This window comes from Neolamprologus brichardi, chromosome 16 (genome assembly GCF_056152115.1).
Source record: "Neolamprologus brichardi isolate AB-2024 chromosome 16, ASM5615211v1, whole genome shotgun sequence".
In the NCBI taxonomy this organism is placed as follows: domain Eukaryota; kingdom Metazoa; phylum Chordata; class Actinopteri; order Cichliformes; family Cichlidae; genus Neolamprologus; species Neolamprologus brichardi.
Genome location: NC_142119.1, coordinates 36,681,925 through 36,701,482, shown reverse-complemented (window position 1 = coordinate 36,701,482; position 19,558 = coordinate 36,681,925). Strand labels below are relative to the sequence as shown.

Below are 19,558 nucleotides of genomic sequence, written 5' to 3'. Positions count from 1 at the left end.
AGTGGGAGGGCAGAGAGGGCAGCCTTTACATTGTTTTATTGTAGAGTGACAGGAACTGCCTATGAGCTTCTAATCAGGCAGAAGTATTGACAGAAAATATATCAAAGCAAATACATTGATGAAAATCAAAGAAAATATTTATGTGATGTTCCATTTTCCTGAGAGCTGATTGGCTGTGATGACTCCTTCAAGTACTACATGCTACTTTGTCCTGCTAGTTAAGCCTGCTGTCTGTTCTCAGGCCTCCTCCTGCTTCACTGGCATAAATCCATCACCAGAGGGCTCCACTGACCTGCCTGCTGACATCAGAGCAAACCCCTGTGTCATGTGACCTGGCAAAGCTGGACTCGGACCTGGCCCAGGCAAGTTCAAAGGCAGCTGTGGTAGAGAGAGCAGGGAGTATAGGCTGTGTCCCAATTCAGGGTCTGCAGCCTTAACGGTCCACAAGGGCCGCGTACTCAAAGACCACTGAGGCCGGAAGTGCGAGGCTTCTGAAATGGGACGGCCTAGCCTTCGTCGCGCTGCCCAGGTTGCCTAGCAACCATGACACTAACAGCTGGAAACGTTTCATACAGCTTTGTTTGACAGAAATGAAGAAAATATTTTGTTTGTTTCTACACGAGCTTTGATTTAATAAGTATCTGAGGCTGAGACCACAGGACTGTGAAACATGATTGTTGGGCTTCATTTCTGTGCTGAACAGTTATTTTAAGATTAGCTCGTAAATAACAATTAGCTCATGTTGTTCATGAGACTAAAGTCATCTTACTTTGGTAATGTAAATACAATATGGCCAATATAAAAAGTTATCATTTCAATCATTATTAGTTATTACATAACATTAGTTATTAATCTTCTCTGTGTATATAAATGGTAAATGGTCTATATTTGTATAGCTTTACTTGGTCCTAAGGACCCCAAAGCGCTTTACACAATCATCACACTGGTGATGGCAGCTACAGTGTAGCCACAGCCGCCCTGGGGCGACACTGACAGAAGCGAGTGTCTGGCAGCCAGTGTCTAATATATAACTGTGTTATATATAAGAGAGAAATATTGTTCTTTTAATATGTTTGCATTACTAAATTTGTCTCAGTGCTTACTTTAAAAATAAAATCATCACATTCTCTGATTAAGCTCAGCTATTGAACGGCGTATATTTTAAAGTAAAGGCTTTAAAACCAAGTTAGTACAAACGTCACTAATGTCACATGACTTTGCCGACATGTGGCCAACAGGAATGTTTTAATGTTCCTCATTATTAAACATTTGCACATAAATAAGTGACATAATATTCAGTACTTACTTTTAACAGTTTACTCTTCGGCCACCCCTCTTCCGCCGTTTTTTGCGCTATGCATTCTGGGATATGTTGGGCCACGAAGTCTACACCGCCACATCCTTAAAATTTAAGGAAATGAAGGATGCATTTTAGGGCCGCATTTCGAGCTGCCTTTGAATTGGGACAGCCTTCGTCGCGTCGCTGTGACATAATCGGCCTTAAAATGCGGCCTTTAAGGCTGCAGACCCTGAGTTGGGATACAGCCATTGTAAAGCACTGGAAGGATGAGGTGGAAACAGGAAGTGTGTAGATTCAGTGGACTTGGCATCCTCCATCTGCCTCCACGCTCTCTTTACTGGCCTTCTAAAACTTCTCCTGTAGCAGCTTTTGTTTAGATGTTTAGGATTCAACTTTACTGTCATTACCAGTGTTGGGCAAGTTACTTTGAAAAAGTAATTAATTTTAGTTACCAGTTACTTCTTCAAAAAAGTAACTGAGTTAGTAACTGAGTTACAATATTCTAAAAGTAATTAATTACTTGAAAAGTAACTATTGCATTACTTTAAAAAAATGTTTAACCCTCCATGGTATAATTGGCCATTTTAACTACTTTTGATGTTTCCTCCACATTTCACCTTTAAAAACTATTTACTTTGTTTGGTATCGTTGTTTTCAGCACAACCTCACGTGTCTGAATCTACAGTCATGTTTTCATTTTGACAGAATGTATTAACACAATTGATCTAAAATCAGACAAAAAACATAAAATCAGAGCAGAAAAAGTTATATTTTACTGTAACAACCACAAACATGTTTATTGATCATATTTCATAACTTTAAATGCAAATATAAATTGTCAAAGTTATTTGCATCCATTTACCTTTGACCTTGATTTTTTAAATAACCATTTCAAACTATTTACAGAACAATCAGCTGTTCTTCAATAAGATGCCACAAATTATTTGTGCCACTGTGAGAACATCACAGCTGATACCTGCAGGTCTGACAGCAGCAGGTGTGTCACTCCTGTTTCTCCCTGGAGACAACAGTCGCCTCATTGTTCTGACACACAACACAAAACTTTCCACAACACACTAACTACACAAGACAACACACTAACTACACACTCCAAACACGCTAAACGTCACAAATCTCTCACATCTCAAAACTCTCTCTCTCTTTCTCTCTCGCCGTTACTCCTAAAACTTTCCTTGTTTAAAGGAAAGACAGACTGCAGGTCATAAAGCTGTAGCGTCCAGATTACTTACAGCTACTTCCTGCAGCTGATATAAGATGCGGCAACCTGGACACAGCTTCAACTGTCTGTTTGTTGAAAAATAGTAACGGATCACATTTTCTTGTTAGTAACGGTAATGGCGTTGTAACGACAGGAAAAGTAATTAGTTAGATTACTCGTTACTGAAAAAAGTAACGTCGTTTGTAACCCCATTACTTTTAACGCCGTTATTCCCATCACTGGTCATTCCACATGTCTAAATACAGGGTAACAAAATACAGTTTGCATCTAATCAGTTACTTATTTTCCACCCTGATTTACGAATAAATTCTTTACAAATCCTACCATGTGAATTCATGGATTTTTTTTTCACATTCTGTCTCTCACAGTTGAAGTGTACCTCTGGTGCAAATTACTGACCTCTGTCATCATTTTAAGTGGGGGAACTTGCACAATCGGTGGCTGACTAAATACTTTTTTGCCCCACTGTAAATGCAATCCATTATTATTATTATTATGTCATTCCTGGTCTGATTGGGGAGGGGACCAGAGAAAACTACAGAGTCCGACATTGTTTTGGCAAAGTTACACACCAATATTGATTTTAGTGACCTCCGATTGGCGTAACCGGGTGTCATTACTGCCGACGTGAATTATGATTTTACTGAATTTACGTTTACCCTTAGCCAGCAGTTTTAAATTTCCTTCAATGTCGCCTGCTCTGGCCCCTGGAAGACAATTGACTATGGTTGCCGGTGTCTCTAGCTTCACATGTCTGAGCATCACCAATTACCAGAGTTTGACCCCCGGCGGGTTTGTCGCCGAGTGGGGAAAAACTGTTAGACACATGAACGGGTTGGTGGTGCACCTGGGGCTTCTGTTTAGGACTATGCTTCCTCCTCACCGTCACCCAGCCGCCCTCTTTCCCCAGCTGCTTGGGGTCTGCCGGGGAACAGCTAGCGGGGCCTACGCTATCTTCGGCTGCACCAACTACAGGGGCCTGGCTAGCTACGGGTGAATGAAGGGTGCGAAGCCGAGTCTCCAATTCAGTGATCCTGGCCTCCAGAGCTGCAAATATGCTACATTTGTTATAGATATCATTACTGCTAAAGGAGGCCGAGGAGTAACTAAACATCTGACACAATGAGCAAGAAAGTGCAGGAGGGACAGGTGAAGTAGCCATGGTGCTAACGGGTCGGCTATGAGCTAAGCTAAGCTAGCGAAACAGTACAGAGACAGTGAGTGAATACTTTGGCTATAAATTAGGTAGTGAGTACACAGAAAGTGTGCTTCGGATGAAGCACGTGAAGATTATACTCTGAAAAAAGAATGTATTTAAAAGTTGTTAATTAAATTGCTAAGCAGATAAGCTACTCAGAAACACCACTGTGTTTGAGCAGGAACAGGATGTGGTACTCTACCGCAGAGCGAGTTAACACCAAGTGACAGCGCCACCCAAAGGAGCCAAGCAAGCCACCCTGTCCCTCTACTCACTTTTGAATACAGTGATTGATAATCACACCATAGTCACACCAATAACTACGGATTAAATACCAAAGCCCAATATTTATGTACTGAAACCAACTACTCCCACTTGGCAGCGTAAGTAAACGTGTGTTTAATTTTTCCACTGATTCATTTTTTAGTACTGACTGTGGGTTTTTTTTTGTTGCAAATATTCAGCTTAAAAACACTGTCTGAATAATTGTTAATGAGGTATGTTCACAAAGAAACAGCTCATATGTCAGCAGAACTGTAGAACTGAAAAATGTAAAAGTAGAACTTCAGATCCCGAGTGTGTGAGGACAGAGATGGATCAGCTTTATTTCAGATGTGTTGATGCATGCTCAATCATCCAGGAAAGTAAACCTCCAAAAGTTGATTCTGTTCGTCTGGATGCAGCGTTTTCAACGGGAGAAACGTTTTGTCACTCGTCCAAGTGACGTCTTAAGTCTCAGCTGACTGCAGATTTCCCCAAACTTATAAACAGCACATTTGCACAATGACTGAAACCAGCCCACTGAAGGAACAATGGGCTGGGAGGTCAGTTTCTTCATCATAATTATTCAAATTCTCATGACCATTGATCAACAACCACTGATCAACGGCCATGAGTCCCATTTATCCAAAGGGCTCACTAAAGATCAGCTGATTTCTACAGGGTAAAAAGTGCTTAAACTATTTCAGTTACCCACTATGACCATTGCTGCAATGCAGGATGAACAGCACTGATGGGGCTCTGATATACTCATGTAATATATTATGAGAGAAAGTGCTACAGACCGCTTTCAAAGTTTCATCCTCCACAGCATGTGTCCTGATCAGCAGGCTCCTCTTTGGCTCAGTGTTAAAGTAATTATCTGATTATTCCTGTGAAGCAGTGCCAGAAGCTGCATTGCATTTCCACAGTTGATTGAGATTAAGACTGAACGTGCAAGCATAGCAGATTGGGCTGCAGTTCTGCTGGATCATGACCAGGAAGAGATGCAGCTCCAACAGACATCTCCGGTACAGGACTAGAGCTTTGCCAGGCACTGAGCAGGAAACAGCACTGAGGTAAGACACGCTACACTGACTATAATGCATGAACATACCTGAGCTCTTATACTTAATTACATATTAGGGGAAAAGTTCTTCTCCATTATTTAATGGGTTTTATGAACAGCACAAGAACAATAATAAATTCCATTTATTAATTTAGAGTTTCAGTGGAGGGACTATGGTCCTGCATTGGAGGTCTTTCAGATTATTTAACTTCAAGTTTGTAATCTGTGTTTGGCATTGCAGCCGAGTCCAGGGTAAGAAAACTTAAGTTCCACTGTGAGCTGGAAGAGTCACAACTGCGAAGGGTGAATTATTTTAAGCGTGACACGAACAAGTTCTAAATCTGCCTCTCGTGCACACTGTTAAATCCTCCCAATGCTTTTGATTGTTGGGCTGAAGGAAGGACAATACTCGGTGTATAAAAGCTCAATCATTTTATTCCATACAATTCAACACTTTTGAGCATAAACCATCCGGATGGGAGATGAGCGCGGGAGGGTGTCCGCCTGATCTCGAAGTGTCTGAGCGTTCCTCACATTCTTATAGCTTAAACTGTTGTCTCATATTAGGTCAACTTAAACAAATTATATTCATGCCATCTGTCCTAAAATATCTGATCTGGGCCCACACACATCCGTTGCCTGACGTTGGTGTGGATCTCCAAGCCGCTTTGCAACCCATCGAAAACCCTTCTTTCATGCTGTGTCTGAACTATTAATTACATATCTGTCATCACTGATGGTTTCATGGATCTTTCTGCTAAAAGAGGGTGGGTGTTGGTTCGGAAGGAGAGACATGAAGCCATATTTAAATGACCACAGAGGGAAACAGTACTTTCCTTAGTGGTCATGATTTGTGGTTGCAGGAAGTGTTGAGATGCTGACTCAACTGATCCTAGGATGGACTGCGTTGCTAAGCAGTCTCCTGTCGGCTGCTTCCTCTATTACAACAAGTGAGTCAAACAATAACACTGGATAACAGTTAAGTCCATAAACACTAACACTTTCTTGCCTCCTAAGGTAAAGCACCCACCTCAGTGAGTCTCAGATTAAACCATTAAGATGTGACTGATACTTTAAATGGCAAGGGCCCTTCGTGGTCATATGACAAGTAGCGGTGGTGTGGTCAAACAAGGGAGGGGCCACACAGGTCAACGTGATATATCTGTGCACGGAGAGAGGCTGAAAACACTTCTGTGTTGACCTGGTGAAGGAGAGAGCTGAGTTGGGGCCGGAGATGCCAAATTAACCCAAAATATTGAAGTAACTGTCTAATGAGCATTTCCCCTACCTGGCAGCTCCATGTTGAACGACCTGTGCAACTTTGTACATGTCCAAACCATCTCAGCCTTGCCCCTTTGTTTCCAAACTGCTCAGGCAGAACTTGTGATGAACTCATTGTGGCGTGAATGAGGCATGGCGGGACCACAAATTGTAATTTTGAGCCATTTATTTACACCGGCTGCAGCACTGAGCTGCCAGCCGCACATCGCACCACGAGACCACTCATAACCCTGCACGGCACCGCAGACCACGCCCCTCCACACTCATATTTAACCCTGTCCATCCTGCTCACTCTGAAAATCCTAACATCTTATGCTCTGCCTTCTGTACCATCTCCAGACGATGCATCATAGCAGGTCTCACTAAGATCTTGTAAACCTCCCCTTTCACTCTTGCTGCTATTGTTCTGTCACAAATCGCCCCTGACACTCATCTCCACCCACTCCACCCTGCCTGCTCTCTCTTCTTGACCACTCTTGTGCACTGTCTATTGCCTCAGATGGCTGACTTCAGGTATGTAAACTCATCTATCCTTATTACCTCTCTTCCTTCCATGTCCACCTTTCCACCTGTCTCCCTCTCATTCACACTAGAGACGGCACGATACCACTTTTTTATGTCCGATACCGATATCGTAAATTTAGATATCTGCCGATACCAATATGAATCCGATATAGTGTGTTTTTTAATTGTTTATCCGCTGGTTTCCTATTTCTGGTGTAAAGTGGGCCAAAAACAAACAAGAGAGACGGAGTCGCGACAGAAGAGCCGATCAGCTGATCATTGATCAGTTTCACGATTGAAGTAGCAGCAAGAAGAGGCAGTCGCTCCATATATCGGTTGTTAAGCTTAACGCTGGAATGCTTTACAGACATTCAGAGATGAACTTACACACTTGCTTTACTTCTCTCTGGGAAAACTTCCTCGGAGATGAAATGCAGGCTCCAAATGCTCAACCAGACCGCCGACAGGTCTCGCACGCCACAGCCGCTCTATCACGTGATGCACACTGCTCAGATGTGGGTTACGCCATGTGGCAAGTTCTGTGAGGTGCTTTCGTGATATTTAATGGATCAGATTACATTTTTTATTTCTCTCCGATATCCGATCCAGTAATTTAGGTCGGTATCGGACCGATACGGAATACCGGATCGGTCCATCCCTAACTCACACATATGTATTCTGCCTCGCTTCACTTTCATTCCTCTCCACTGCATACCTCCACCTCTCCAGGGTCTCTTCCGCCTTCTGCCGGCTCTTACTACAGATCACGATGTCATCACATCCACAGAGACTCCTGCATGACCTCATCTGTCAGCCTGTCCATCTCACAGCAAACAAGAAGGGGCTCAGAGCTGTTCCCTGATATAATCCCACCCCTACCTTGAATTTATCTGTAACTCCTGCCGTATACCTCACCACTATCTCGCTATCCTTGTACGTGTCCTGTCCTGTGTGTGTCTCACATACTCTGAGTTCCTCATGCAGCACCTCAGTTCCTCTCTTGAGAGCCACAAAGAGTCAGTGCAACTCTTTCTGACCTTCTCCATTCTTCTCCATCAACACTCTCAAAGCAAACATCACATAGAGCTCTTTCTTGATAGGGAGCCACACTGCTGCTCACTGATTGTCACCTCTCTTCTCAGCCTATCTTCATAGTTTGGGTCATTAACTTTATCCCTGTGTAGTTACTAGAGCTCTGCATATCACCCTTGCTCTTGAACATCAGCACCAGTGTCTTGATGCATGCTCAGTCATCCAGGTAAGTAAACCCCGAAAGTTGATTCTGTTCACCTGGATGCAGCAAATGTTTCGTCATCATCCAGGTGACTTCTTCAGTCTCAGCTGACTGACATTACATTTTAATAATCAACGAACTGACCTCCCAGCCCATTGTTCATTCAGTAGTGCTGGTTTCAGTCATTATGCAAATGTACTGTTTATAAGATTGAAACCTGCAGTCACTCTTCATTCTCTTCATAGTGGCCCACACTTGTGCAGGGCATTAGCGAGGATGAAGTGTGGGCTGCTATGAAGAGAATAAAGAGTGGAAAGGTGTTTGGTGACTGCACATGCAGCAGCATGACTGCTGTGCAGACACGTCAGACAGTGAAATATACAAATCAACAATCAATGCCCCACAATATTTAACGTCTGAGCCACAGAGCCTCGATCATAGGATCACTCTGGATAACATGATGTCATGGATGGTGCGTAAAATCAAAACACAGGATGTAATTTGTTTTAGAAAGTGTTCATGACCTTCTTTGTTTTTCCCTTCACATACTGCCTAAAACCTTCACTATGTCATGATTATAGATCTGATTGATCTCAGTGCCCTCCTTTCCCAGAATGCACAGGGAACACAGTAATTAACATGATGTTTGTTCTGTGCAGGATTCCCATCCAGCAGAGGCAGCAGGTGGTCAGTTTCAAAATGTGAAGTCTTCATCACTCCTCCTCTTCCACCACCTATGTTTCCTCCAATCAAATGGAAAGCAGAGCTAATGGTGATGATCTCCCTCCTCTCGGTTACCCACAAATTAGCTTTGTTTTAAAATGATTCCTTTGAGACTTTCTTCAGGGATAAATGTTTCACACCCTTTAGCCTTTAGCCCAACCTTTAGCACCCTTTAATGTCTCTGTAACTCTCCAGGTTGACGTAACAGAACACATCACAGGACCTAAAGGAGAAAAAGTATGCAGGACCATCTTTTTACATATTTAATTCCCCCCCCCCCCCCCCACCCCCTTTGTACTGTTACAGTAATAGTACTGTTACTGTTGCAGGGCTGTAGGGGAGCCAGAGGACCGAAGGTACAGTGTGAGACGGTTATCCCATCTTTTCAGGCTCATAAATATTGCATGTAAGACGTCATAAAAGCAAAAGCTAACTGTGAGTGTATTTCAGGGGCAGCTTGGTGTGTTCGGTCCAGAGGGAGAAGGTGGAGTGCAAGGAGCCATGGGCCAGCCAGGTCAAAAGGTTATACAGACGTACACCACAACACTGACTGCATGGTCATCTGGGGGGTAACAAGGGAAGACTTGCTCTGATCAAATAAAAACAGAAATTACCATTTAATTTAAGAACTAAAAAGAACTACTAATGTTCTTCCTGTTAAAAGGGAGTTTTTCCTTCCCACTGTTGCCAAAGCGCTGCTCATAGGGGGTCATAAGATTGTTGGGTTTTTCTCTGTATGTATTATTGTAGGGTCTATATAAAACGCCTTGAGGTGACTGTTGTTGTGATTTGGCGCTGTGTAAATAAAACTGAACTGAACTGTCAGGAGTGTAAAAGTAATGGTTAAAGAGACCTAACATGTAAAATAAAGAATTGCAGAGAATTGAAACAGTGGTGAAAAAATGAAAAAGAAACTCTTTGTGTAACACAAAGTTCATGTTTACAGTAATGCGACTGTGTGACTAAGAACTCTGAGGTTTGCGTTTATGCAATAATAAAGTCACATCCTGTATTTGTAAAGCTATGACTAATAAACGGTAAATGGTCTGTATTTATAAAGCGCCTTACTCGTCCCTAAGGACCCCAAAGCGCTTTACACATCCATTCACAAACTGGTGATGCAGCTACATTGTAGCCACAGCCACCCTGGGGCGCACTGACAGAGGCGAGGCTGCTGCTTACATATTTACATTAAGGACAGTGGTTACTATAAACAGAGTACTGTACAGTTATTAAATTAAATAAAAATAGCTACAGATAAGAGGCAAACCAGGTTGTAGTGCGAATCAGTTGATTAAATTATTGCAGTTACAGCGCAGATGGACTGACAATGACAATTGACCCAATACAATTCACATTGCACCCTGCACGTGACACTGAGGCACTTCAGGTTTTTTCTTTGGCCCGAGGTCCCAATGAAAATAAAGTTCTGCTTCATTCACGGACATACAGGGTGGGGGCATCTGTTCTTGGTTTGCTGTTGGCTGCCAGGGTTTGTTATTAATCATGGTTGTAATGCTTGTGCTACCTGTTATTCCTTGTGCACACCAAGATCTTTCAATAAGTATAAAGACTCATCTTATACAGTTTAGGTCATTGTGACACAGGACCCACACACACACACACACACAGGTTATGCTTAGTGTCCTTTTATTTTGGAAATAATCTTTGGCACCCGCCTCGGACCGAGCCACTCCCTCCCAGCATCATCTGCTCCATCTCATGTGGGCACACAAGACATCTCCCTCATTAACAAATTAAATCCTGTACACCTGTTGCCTCCCCGCCTCCATGCCGCCCAGACAGTTCACTGTGTCACCCCTCCTCTGCAGCAGGCCAGCAAACCACGCCCCCGCCACAGTTTCATGTTTTTACAGGAAACACCGAGCACAGAAAACATCTCACTAACTCGATTTCTCAGGTGTATCAGTCGCCTTTCCATCCAAAGCCAGATGTCATCAGTATTTAGTTTCCTTTTGCCATTGTTATAGGTTTTAAGAATATTAGATGTGATAGACATCATCAGTGTTCCCTTTATTGAAATAATGTATAAATCTAAATGTTTACACAGTGAAATATGAGCTGATATGAGTCGATGTTTCCACAGGGAGAGAAGGGAGACCGAGGCTGGAGGGGCCTGTATGGAGACATAGGAACTCCTGGGATGATGAAGGTACATTAAAGGCCAGCAGCCATAGTATATACTACCTGATTTAGGACACATCCCATAAACGACATTAAAGGCTAGAGTTTGTCCTGCCCACATGTAGACATGTATGTTATTCACACTCATCCTGACAGTTTCCCATTTGTATTTTGTTTGAATACTACTGATACGAAGTTCCTTTGTGTGTTTATGTAGGGCAATAAGGGGCTGAGGGGATTCAGTGTAAGTGTTTTTACTTTTTTACTGTCATACATTTACACATATGTTCCGATGACACTTGCTATTTTTATCGTTCAGGGTGATAAAGGTGTCAAAGGAAAAACAGGCCTGGAGGGAGTGAAGGTGAAGAAATCAAAAGAAGGAAAAACATTTCTGCATTTGTTCCTGTTTGACATTATGTGACTGATGAATGTGTGCGTCTCTGCAGGGGGAGCGTGGCATCCCTGGATACCCAGGACAGAAGGTGAAGCTGAGACACGTTCAGTGAACATCTCTGGCTGTGCAGTGTGTTAAGGCCTTTCTGTTGTGCTGCTGCAGGGAGACCCGGGCCAATGGGGCGCTGCGGGGAAAAGGGGGGAGGAGGGATCCAGAGGAAAGCCTGGGGACAGGGGGAGCACGGTAGGCACGAAGAATGAAACACAGAGTGTGTGCATGGTGGAAAACCCTGCAGTGTGTGTGTGTGTGTGAGATATTGTTCCCATTGCATTTATGCCTTTTTGTTTAAAGCTGTGAGGTAGGCGTCTAAACGTGAAGTTTTGTACCGGCTTCAGCCTTCGACACACACACACCTGTTTATATGAATTCTAGATCTGAAAAGCTGTTAGTAGATTCATATATTTAAAAAGGCACCTATTTTCTAAATATCATTTTGTTGATGTGAAACAGCAACGTCTTACCTCTCACTGTCCACAGACATTTGCTGCTTGGTTACCTTTAATAGGATGTAGCCTTGGAGCAAAAAAACTACGACTGTGCAATCAATCACTGTGAATTGTGTCACTTCCTGTTTGCCATTTGTTTGAAAGTTGTGTTTTGGTCGTGTCCTGTGGATTTTTGAAATTTTGGCCATCAATTTCTGGAGCAAAGACTGCTCAAATCTTTGGTACTTTTGGTACAACCCTGTCTGGATTACAACTTTGATACAGGATATTGGACTGACGGAGTTAACGAGGTACTTGCAGGCTAGCCAACACGTTACCAGGCTAACAGCTGACTGAACCTGCTACCAGGGTAACCAGATAAAATGGGGCCGAAGAGGACACCGACTTTTTTGTACCTCAGTTTGTCTGCTGCATGCAAACCAAATGAACGGCGTGATCACTGTGTGCAGGGCCCGAAGGGATCTCGTGGGCTCAAAGGGTTTCAAGGTCATCTTGGTCACGCGGGGCGTCACGGTCAGACTGGAGAACCTGGACTTCCTGGACAAGGTTTGTGACAACACGTTTATCAGTTTTGATCTACTTTATAGTGCATATAAATATACAGTCATGATATTGGTGCAGAAGATGAAGGTTTATAAAGTTGTATTTAAATTTCGTTTCACCACAGAAGTCTGATTGAGGTTAGGAACTTCTTTTTAGACAGTGACGGCGTCAGGGAGGCATGAAACTGTGCTAAAGAAACTATGTTCTGTAATGTAATTATTTATATTACAGAGAACACTCCCATCTACATCTCTACACTGTATAAAAATGTATATAATTACTTTCTGTTTGATCACGACTTATTGTGTGACAGTGTTTTTTCCAGATGTTTGCACAACCACTAAAGAACCACTAAAGAAGCATTTTAATGCTGCAGGTTTATATAACCTGTAATAATCCTTTCATGCAGCATAATAATCGGTATAAAACCACACTTTAGTTCACACTTCATTTCATCACGACTAGACTACTGTAATTCACTGTTTACGTGTTTAAACCAAAACACTGCAGCGAGGCTTCTGACCGAAACATCGAAGTATTCACACACGTGACACCGCTGCTGATACAGCTGCACTGGCTCCCCATCGAGTCCATGTCAAGATTCTGGTTCTGACCTTCAGAGCTCTTCATGGACAAGCACCAGCTTACATCATTAAACTTCTGCAGCCCTGTGTGCCTAGCAGCTCCCTGAGGTCATGTGATCAGGGCCTACTTGTTATTTAGCGTACAAGGCTGAGAACTGAGGGAGACAGAGCTTTGGCCCCTGTGGCTCCCAGACTGTGGAGCTCTCTCCCACTGAGCGTAAGATGTGTGGACTCGGTAGTTTTTTTCAAAAAACAACTAAAAACATCTTTTTAGTAGTGATGTGCGATACCACTGATTTCCTTTCCGATCCGATACCAAGTAATATTCAGGGTGGTATGATACTGATCTGATACTTTGTACAAAAACTTATTTTATTTATTGTATCTCAAATTATAGCATCATAATGATTACAGGACATAAGATTACTTGTTCTTATCACTTAATAATGCAGAATTCATCATATAGAAATAAAAAAAACTGAACACGTTGCCTGCAGCACTAAAGGACTCTGTGAGAGATGTCTGTCTCGCCCTAGCAGCACCTGTCCCTCTCCTCCTCTTCAGTTCACCTCAACATACGCTCGTCATATTCTGTGATATGATTTACTCTGAGGTGTTTGACAAATTTGTGGTGTTGTAGCAAAACCTCACTTTTTTGCCACATGTATCGCAAACCAAATCTCAGCTGTTTGTGGAGGTAAAACACGTTCGCACATGACTCCAATCATGAGTTATGTTGTGAGTGCGCTGCGAGACATTTATACAGCCGTATTTCACACATGACTATGAAAGGCGGAAGAAGAAGTAGTTCCTTTGAATGTAGACAATCCAGATGTTATAGTTTCTTTCCACTGTGTTCCTGTTAATGATAAACTACAAATTTACCCTAAATTACTAAAATATTGATATTTTAATGTGAGAATCGATTCTAGAACATAAATGATTGGTATCGGAGGAATCGATATTTCAGGATCGATCCGCACATCACTACTTTTTAGAACTGCATTTTGTCTGTTTCTGTTTTATACTTTGTCATCCTTGTGTCGAGCACCTTTTGATCTTTTATCTAGAAAGGTGCGATATAAATAAAGTTTTACTTACTTACACATTATTTAATAGGGCAATGTGGTTCAGGCCAACGACGCAGGCATGGAGCAGTCATACATACCCAGAAAGGATGAAGCTGTGACCTGATGGCCTTGTTGGAACAACTTCAAATATAAACTTGTTGCAGAAAGCTGATTACGCTTTGTGTTTTCTTAGTGTATATCCTACCAGGCATGGAGGGAGAGACAGGAAACCCAGGTCCTCCAGCCACATGCAACTGTTCACAGGTTCAGAGCCCACAACGATTGGTGGACGGAGTGCACACGGTCAGTGTCACACTGGTTAAACTGTTTACTCTGCTGGGGAGTAATCTTTACGCCATCTCACTCCAGTGCATTTTTTAAAGCAAGACTTTTGTTGTATTGGATCTGAAAGAGTGTGGAGCAGCACACCCACAGTAACACCGACAAATGGACCAGAATTCACACATGCTAGCTTACCATAGACCATGATTCTAGCTATGATGACCCAGCAGCTCTGGAACCACTGCCACCAGTAAGCTTTAAATAAGTCACAGAATAGTTCTGCATGAGGTTCATGTGCTCGTTCAGTTACATGTTCAGTTATGCTGTAATCGAATTTCTAATTTGTAAACAAAGCAGTTCTTGTGTGACTGCTCGTGTTGTGACAGTTGTCAATCAAAGGGGCACTAAATCCTCGGTCCAAACACAGGAGCTATAAATGTTTTCACCCCACGTGCAGTTGAAGAGGAAACAGCTGGAGACCTGGACTTTGTACCACTGTGTAAACAAACTCTTTTGACCTCAGCAGGCTCGTGTGTCACTCTGCAGGTGTTTGTTGCTGATGGAGAGAAAGCGATGAGAAGGCTGCGGGTGGAGAACGTGGTGGTGCTTCGCACGGACAAAAAGGCTCTGTATATCTACGCCGAGTCTCAGTGGATCAACGTATTGGTAACACACAGCGACAATCGAATGGAAACACACAATACACAACTGTCTGATGTTTAATCAAGAGTCTGTGTGTTGCTCTCTCTCCACACAAACAGACGATTTGAGTGTTTCTTCACATACTGAAGCTTTAAATCATTATTGATTATGATTATTCTTTTATTTTTATTAACAGTCACAGTGTCTTCTCTTCTGTGTGTTTTCCCTGCATGGAGCAGCAGGATCCCCGACACTGACGGCATACTGAAGCTGAACCAGACCTCCAACCTCAGCTGTCCATTAGCAGCGAGAAGCGTCTGAGCAGCTCCTCTAACATTTACAAGCATCCCTGGATTTATGTGACCACTCTAATATGACCTAGAAATGTCCTTTTGTGAAAGCTCGAGCTGAAAGGTTTTTTCCACCACCAAGTTGGCGATGTCTAATTGTCCATCTCAGACTGTTGGTCACTGAACATCCTCGGGATCACCCCTGCAGCATTTCTAACATTTACAAAGTTTACATGTTATATTTGATAAGATCTGACAACTGAAAGCATAACGTCATCAGGACTGTACTGTGTGACTCTCCTGAGGAGTAAGGAGGCTCATTTCCTCACAGACACAAACAGAAGTCACTTAAAATAATGTTCCTGTATCGTTTGCCTTTCCACACCTGGAAGCTTTGCCTGTCTTTTGTCTCAACGGATGATTTATGCATGCATCATTTAAAAGCACTTAAACAAGTCTTCATCATAACCAAAAGGAAAGTGTTTCTTTCTTGTGGTGCTGCAGTGATCCGCCTCCTACAAAGAGGTCAATAAAAACAAATACTTTGTCTTACCTTGTTGTGAACATGCTTGTTTGTTTGCTGTGATTAACAACCTGCTCTGCCACCTGAGCTGCAGCCACACCTACATACACAGCCTTATCAAACTTATGATTGTCACGTTGAGGTGAGATTTGTAAAACTAACCTGGTTACACTCTCTTAACAAGGAAATGTCCAAAAAACTGCAAAACATGGAAATAGTTTCTTTTGCTTGCCTGTCTTCAGCTTTCTTTGCTGGCTTCTGATGGACCACATCCCCACAGCGTTTCTGTCAGTAACGTGACTGAGCGTACAGAGTTTCTCAGAGAGAAAGATTGGCTGCAAAAAACTGTCTACATCATCAAACACCAGGCGACGGCTGTTCTCAGGTGTTAAAGACGGGTGGGTCCTGCACTGTGCTGAACACGGCTCTTCTCAATGTTTTGTGTTGGTGCCATCAAATTCAAAAGGAACTTATGGGCTCAAATTGTGGTCATAAATATTTTGTACTTGTAAATCAGGATTTGTGTGTGTAAAATGAATTTGTGTGTGGCCAAATAATACGTGTGAAACTCTGCGCTCAAGTTTCAAGTTACAAGTACGAATTTTGACCCTATTTTTCTTCCTTTCATCTGATTGGTCAATGTCATGTCAATCACAGATTTAACTATCCAATCAGATAACAGATGGGTTTTCTGTCAGAGGGGTGCTATTTTGAACTGCAGGTCCTTGAAGGGTGATACAGTTTGAAGCTGGAGGATCTCTGTATAAATATCCGATAGCAGCTAGGTCCCCTAACTTTCAGCAGCTGTTGAAAGGGTAAAGTTATATCAGTGGTTAGAAATACCATCATTACTTTAGGATTAGTTTAACACAAAGTCAGGGCTGACCCGGGAGCATTGCTGTGAGTCACAGTGCGCAGCATAAAGGTCCTTTCACGTCAGACGCAGCATGTGCTGCTAATGCTAACTGCTAACTAAAAAGCCAAGGATACAGAATTTGTTGCGCTGGCTGCTGAGCTCTGTGGGTTTTTGCAGCAGCTCTACCTGCACTAGCTGCACCTGCTCCTTGTCGTTTCTATCTCTGACTTTATGTCCTCTACAAGAGTTTCTGTTTTTTATCTTCAAATGTTCAACATGTGTCGCTAATTCATAACAAAGAAAGCTTTGTAACTATCCCCACTAGTGAAGACTGTGTCATTTCCACAGCACTGCCCCTCCCCGCGGTCCGCAGCGCTGTTGAAAAGGCTCTGGAGGTCCCTGCATTAAGCACGTAAACCTGTGACACAAAAATCACCAAACTCAGACGACCACAGACTGTTTTCCTTCGTGGTGATGAAGGAAAACGTTGGGCTGGCATGTAAAAGGGCTTTTATTCCCTTCAAGGACCTGAAGCTCCATAATGCACCCCTCCGACAGCCAAACCCACCTGTTCTCTGATTGGATAGTTAAATTTGTGATTGACATTGGCCAATCAGATGAAAGGAAGAAAAATAGGGTCAAAATTTGTACTTGTAACTTGAAACTTGAGTGCAGAGTTTCACACGTATTCCACACACAAATTCACTTTACTCATACAAATCCTGATTTCCAAGCACAAAATATTTATGACCACAATTTGAGCCCATAGCAACTGACATTTGGTTTATTGTCTGTGTTCTCTTATGAGCAAAATTCTATTTCATTCTATTTTTATTTACATTTTACAAAGCACCTCAACACTTCAATCTTAAGTGAAATTATCTAACAAGTCACAAACACACAGCTGACATGGATATGGGCGCCAAAACCAATTATTTTTTATACCAAGACAAATGAACTGGTTCTTATATAGTGGTTCAGGAAAGGCCTCGTTCACCCAGTCACACACATTCATAAACACACAATCAGATGAGACTGGAGGTGTTCGGGGCACTATGGCTGTGCGCTTGCTTACAACACATGGTGATTCCAGGTGGTCTCCCATTCAAGCCCGACCCTGCTGAGCTTCTGAATAATTATTTACTTCTTTCAAAGAAAGCCTGGGATGTTTTTGGCCTCTAGACCAGGGGTGGGCAACTCCAGGCCTTGAGGGCTGGTGTCCTGCAGGTTTTAGATGCGTCCTTGATCCACCACAGCTGATTTTAAATGGGTAAAATACCTCCTCAATATGTCTTGAAGGCTGTATCCCAATTCAGGGTCTGCAGCCTTAACGGTCCACAAGGGCTGCGTACTCCTACACCGCTAAGGCTGGAAGTGTGAGGCTTGTGAAATGGGACGGTCTAGCCTCCGTCGCGCTGCCCAGGTTGCCTAGCAACCATGATACTAACCGCTGGAAACATTTCATACAGCTTTGTTTGACAGAAATGAAGGAAAACATCGTTTGTTCATTTGTTTGTTTGTTTCTATATGAGCTTTTTGTGATTTAATAAGTATCTAAGGCATCTTACTTTGGTAATGTAAATATAATATGGCTAATATTACAGTTATTATATTAATCATTATTAGTTATTACAGCAGTGAACTTGAACTCTGTCAAACACTTCAGTAAAGATTCAAGTTGCAGTTATTTATATTTCCTGTCACCTTAAATCTTCATTCAAAAACATCTGCGACAGTGTGTATAGATGTATTATAGTGTATGTGAATGCCTTCAGATCTGGAAGGCATAAACATTCTTGATAAAGAATTTAAAATTTGTTGACAACACTGCCTTATTTCTAAAGAATGTAAATATGGTCTAAAATCCTTTCATTCTCAAAAGCATCCGTCTTAACACTAAACCTTGAAAAATGTGAAATCTTAGCTGTGCACAGCTGTAATCAAAGTACTGTTAACAATATTCCAGTAAAAGAGGAGGTAAAATACCTTGGTTTAATAATCAGTAAAAATATTAATGATGGAGAGAATAATAACATAACTTCTAGATTAAATGTAGTTAAATATTTAAAAAATATTTAATCATTGGCTAACACGTGATTTATCCATATTAGGTCGTATCATACTGTCTAAAGCAGAAGGACTATAACCCTTGTTATTCAATTTTTACATCTCCTAAAATGATTAAACTGTCCAATTCTATTATTTTCAGCTTTATCTGGAAAAATTAAAAACACATTATATACGCAAATCACAGTTAAAGACTATGAAAGCTTTAGACTTTGAATCCATTATTGCTGCGTTCAGGCTCAGATGGATGAACGACTGCATTTCCCTCAATCTATGTGGTACCATATTAAAACAAACTCTTTAATAAGCTCGGGGTTTAGATTTTATGCTCAAATGTGATTTTAAAATATCTGAGATTCCTCTCAAGTTGTCTAGTTTCTATAAGCAAGCTTTGAATGTTGGGAAACTCATTTTCACCCACAATTCTGTGTTGTGGAATAACAGGGTCAGAGTCATCAATAAGAGTCCTTATTTAAATCAGACTGGTATGATAGCGGTGTTTTGTTTTTGATCTGCTTGATAAAAAGGGAAACTTGCTATCTTACGAAGAATTTATTGATAAATATAAAATACACGTTTCATTTAATAATTATAATAAGGTTTGTAAAGCACTACCCACACCATCGTAAACACTTTAAAGTATTCACTAATAAGAACATGCTTACCTTCACTGACGGTAATACCTCAATAAAGGACAAACAATTTAATAATAAGTTAATCTCTAATACCTGTAAGCAAACAGTATTCTGTAACTATGTCAATGTCAGACATGACCTTGATAACACGTTGAAAGAAAAGTCATTTTCTTACCTAAAATAGCCACCTGCTCCTAAAATGAAAGAAACA

At 41.9% G+C, this 19,558-nt stretch overlaps 1 protein-coding gene across 2 annotated transcripts; it reads left to right on the top strand.

The window, feature by feature from the left end:
• The first annotated feature begins 3,501 nt into the window (after positions 1 to 3,501).
• LOC102775680 (uncharacterized) lies at positions 3,502 to 15,807 on the top strand. Of its 2 annotated transcripts, XM_006806633.2 has the most exons (13): positions 3,502 to 6,015; positions 8,744 to 8,856; positions 9,003 to 9,044; positions 9,137 to 9,163; positions 9,258 to 9,329; positions 10,915 to 10,980; positions 11,170 to 11,196; positions 11,272 to 11,316; positions 11,402 to 11,437; positions 11,512 to 11,592; positions 12,305 to 12,401; positions 14,246 to 14,355; positions 14,881 to 15,807. In XM_006806633.2, exons 1-13 carry the CDS (start codon positions 5,940 to 5,942, stop codon positions 15,055 to 15,057), a joined length of 969 nt encoding a protein of 322 aa, XP_006806696.2. In that variant the 5' UTR covers positions 3,502 to 5,939; the 3' UTR covers positions 15,058 to 15,807. The 2 variants fall into 2 exon arrangements, with proteins under 2 accessions (XP_006806696.2, XP_087686142.1); XM_087830016.1 differs by having other exon boundaries at positions 11,170 to 11,316.
• The last annotated feature ends 3,751 nt before the right edge of the window (positions 15,808 to 19,558 follow it).

Excerpts from the sequence above, each read along its gene's own strand:
- LOC102775680 (XM_087830016.1), top strand. The coding sequence starts at position 5,940 with ATGCTGACTCAACTGATCCTAGGATGGACTGCGTTGCTAAGCAGTCTC. Across the intron at positions 10,981-11,169 it reads GAACTCCTGGGATGATGAAG|GGCAATAAGGGGCTGAGGGG; the intron begins GTACATTAAAGG and ends GTGTTTATGTAG. Across the intron at positions 11,438-11,511 it reads CTGGATACCCAGGACAGAAG|GGAGACCCGGGCCAATGGGG; the intron begins GTGAAGCTGAGA and ends GTGCTGCTGCAG.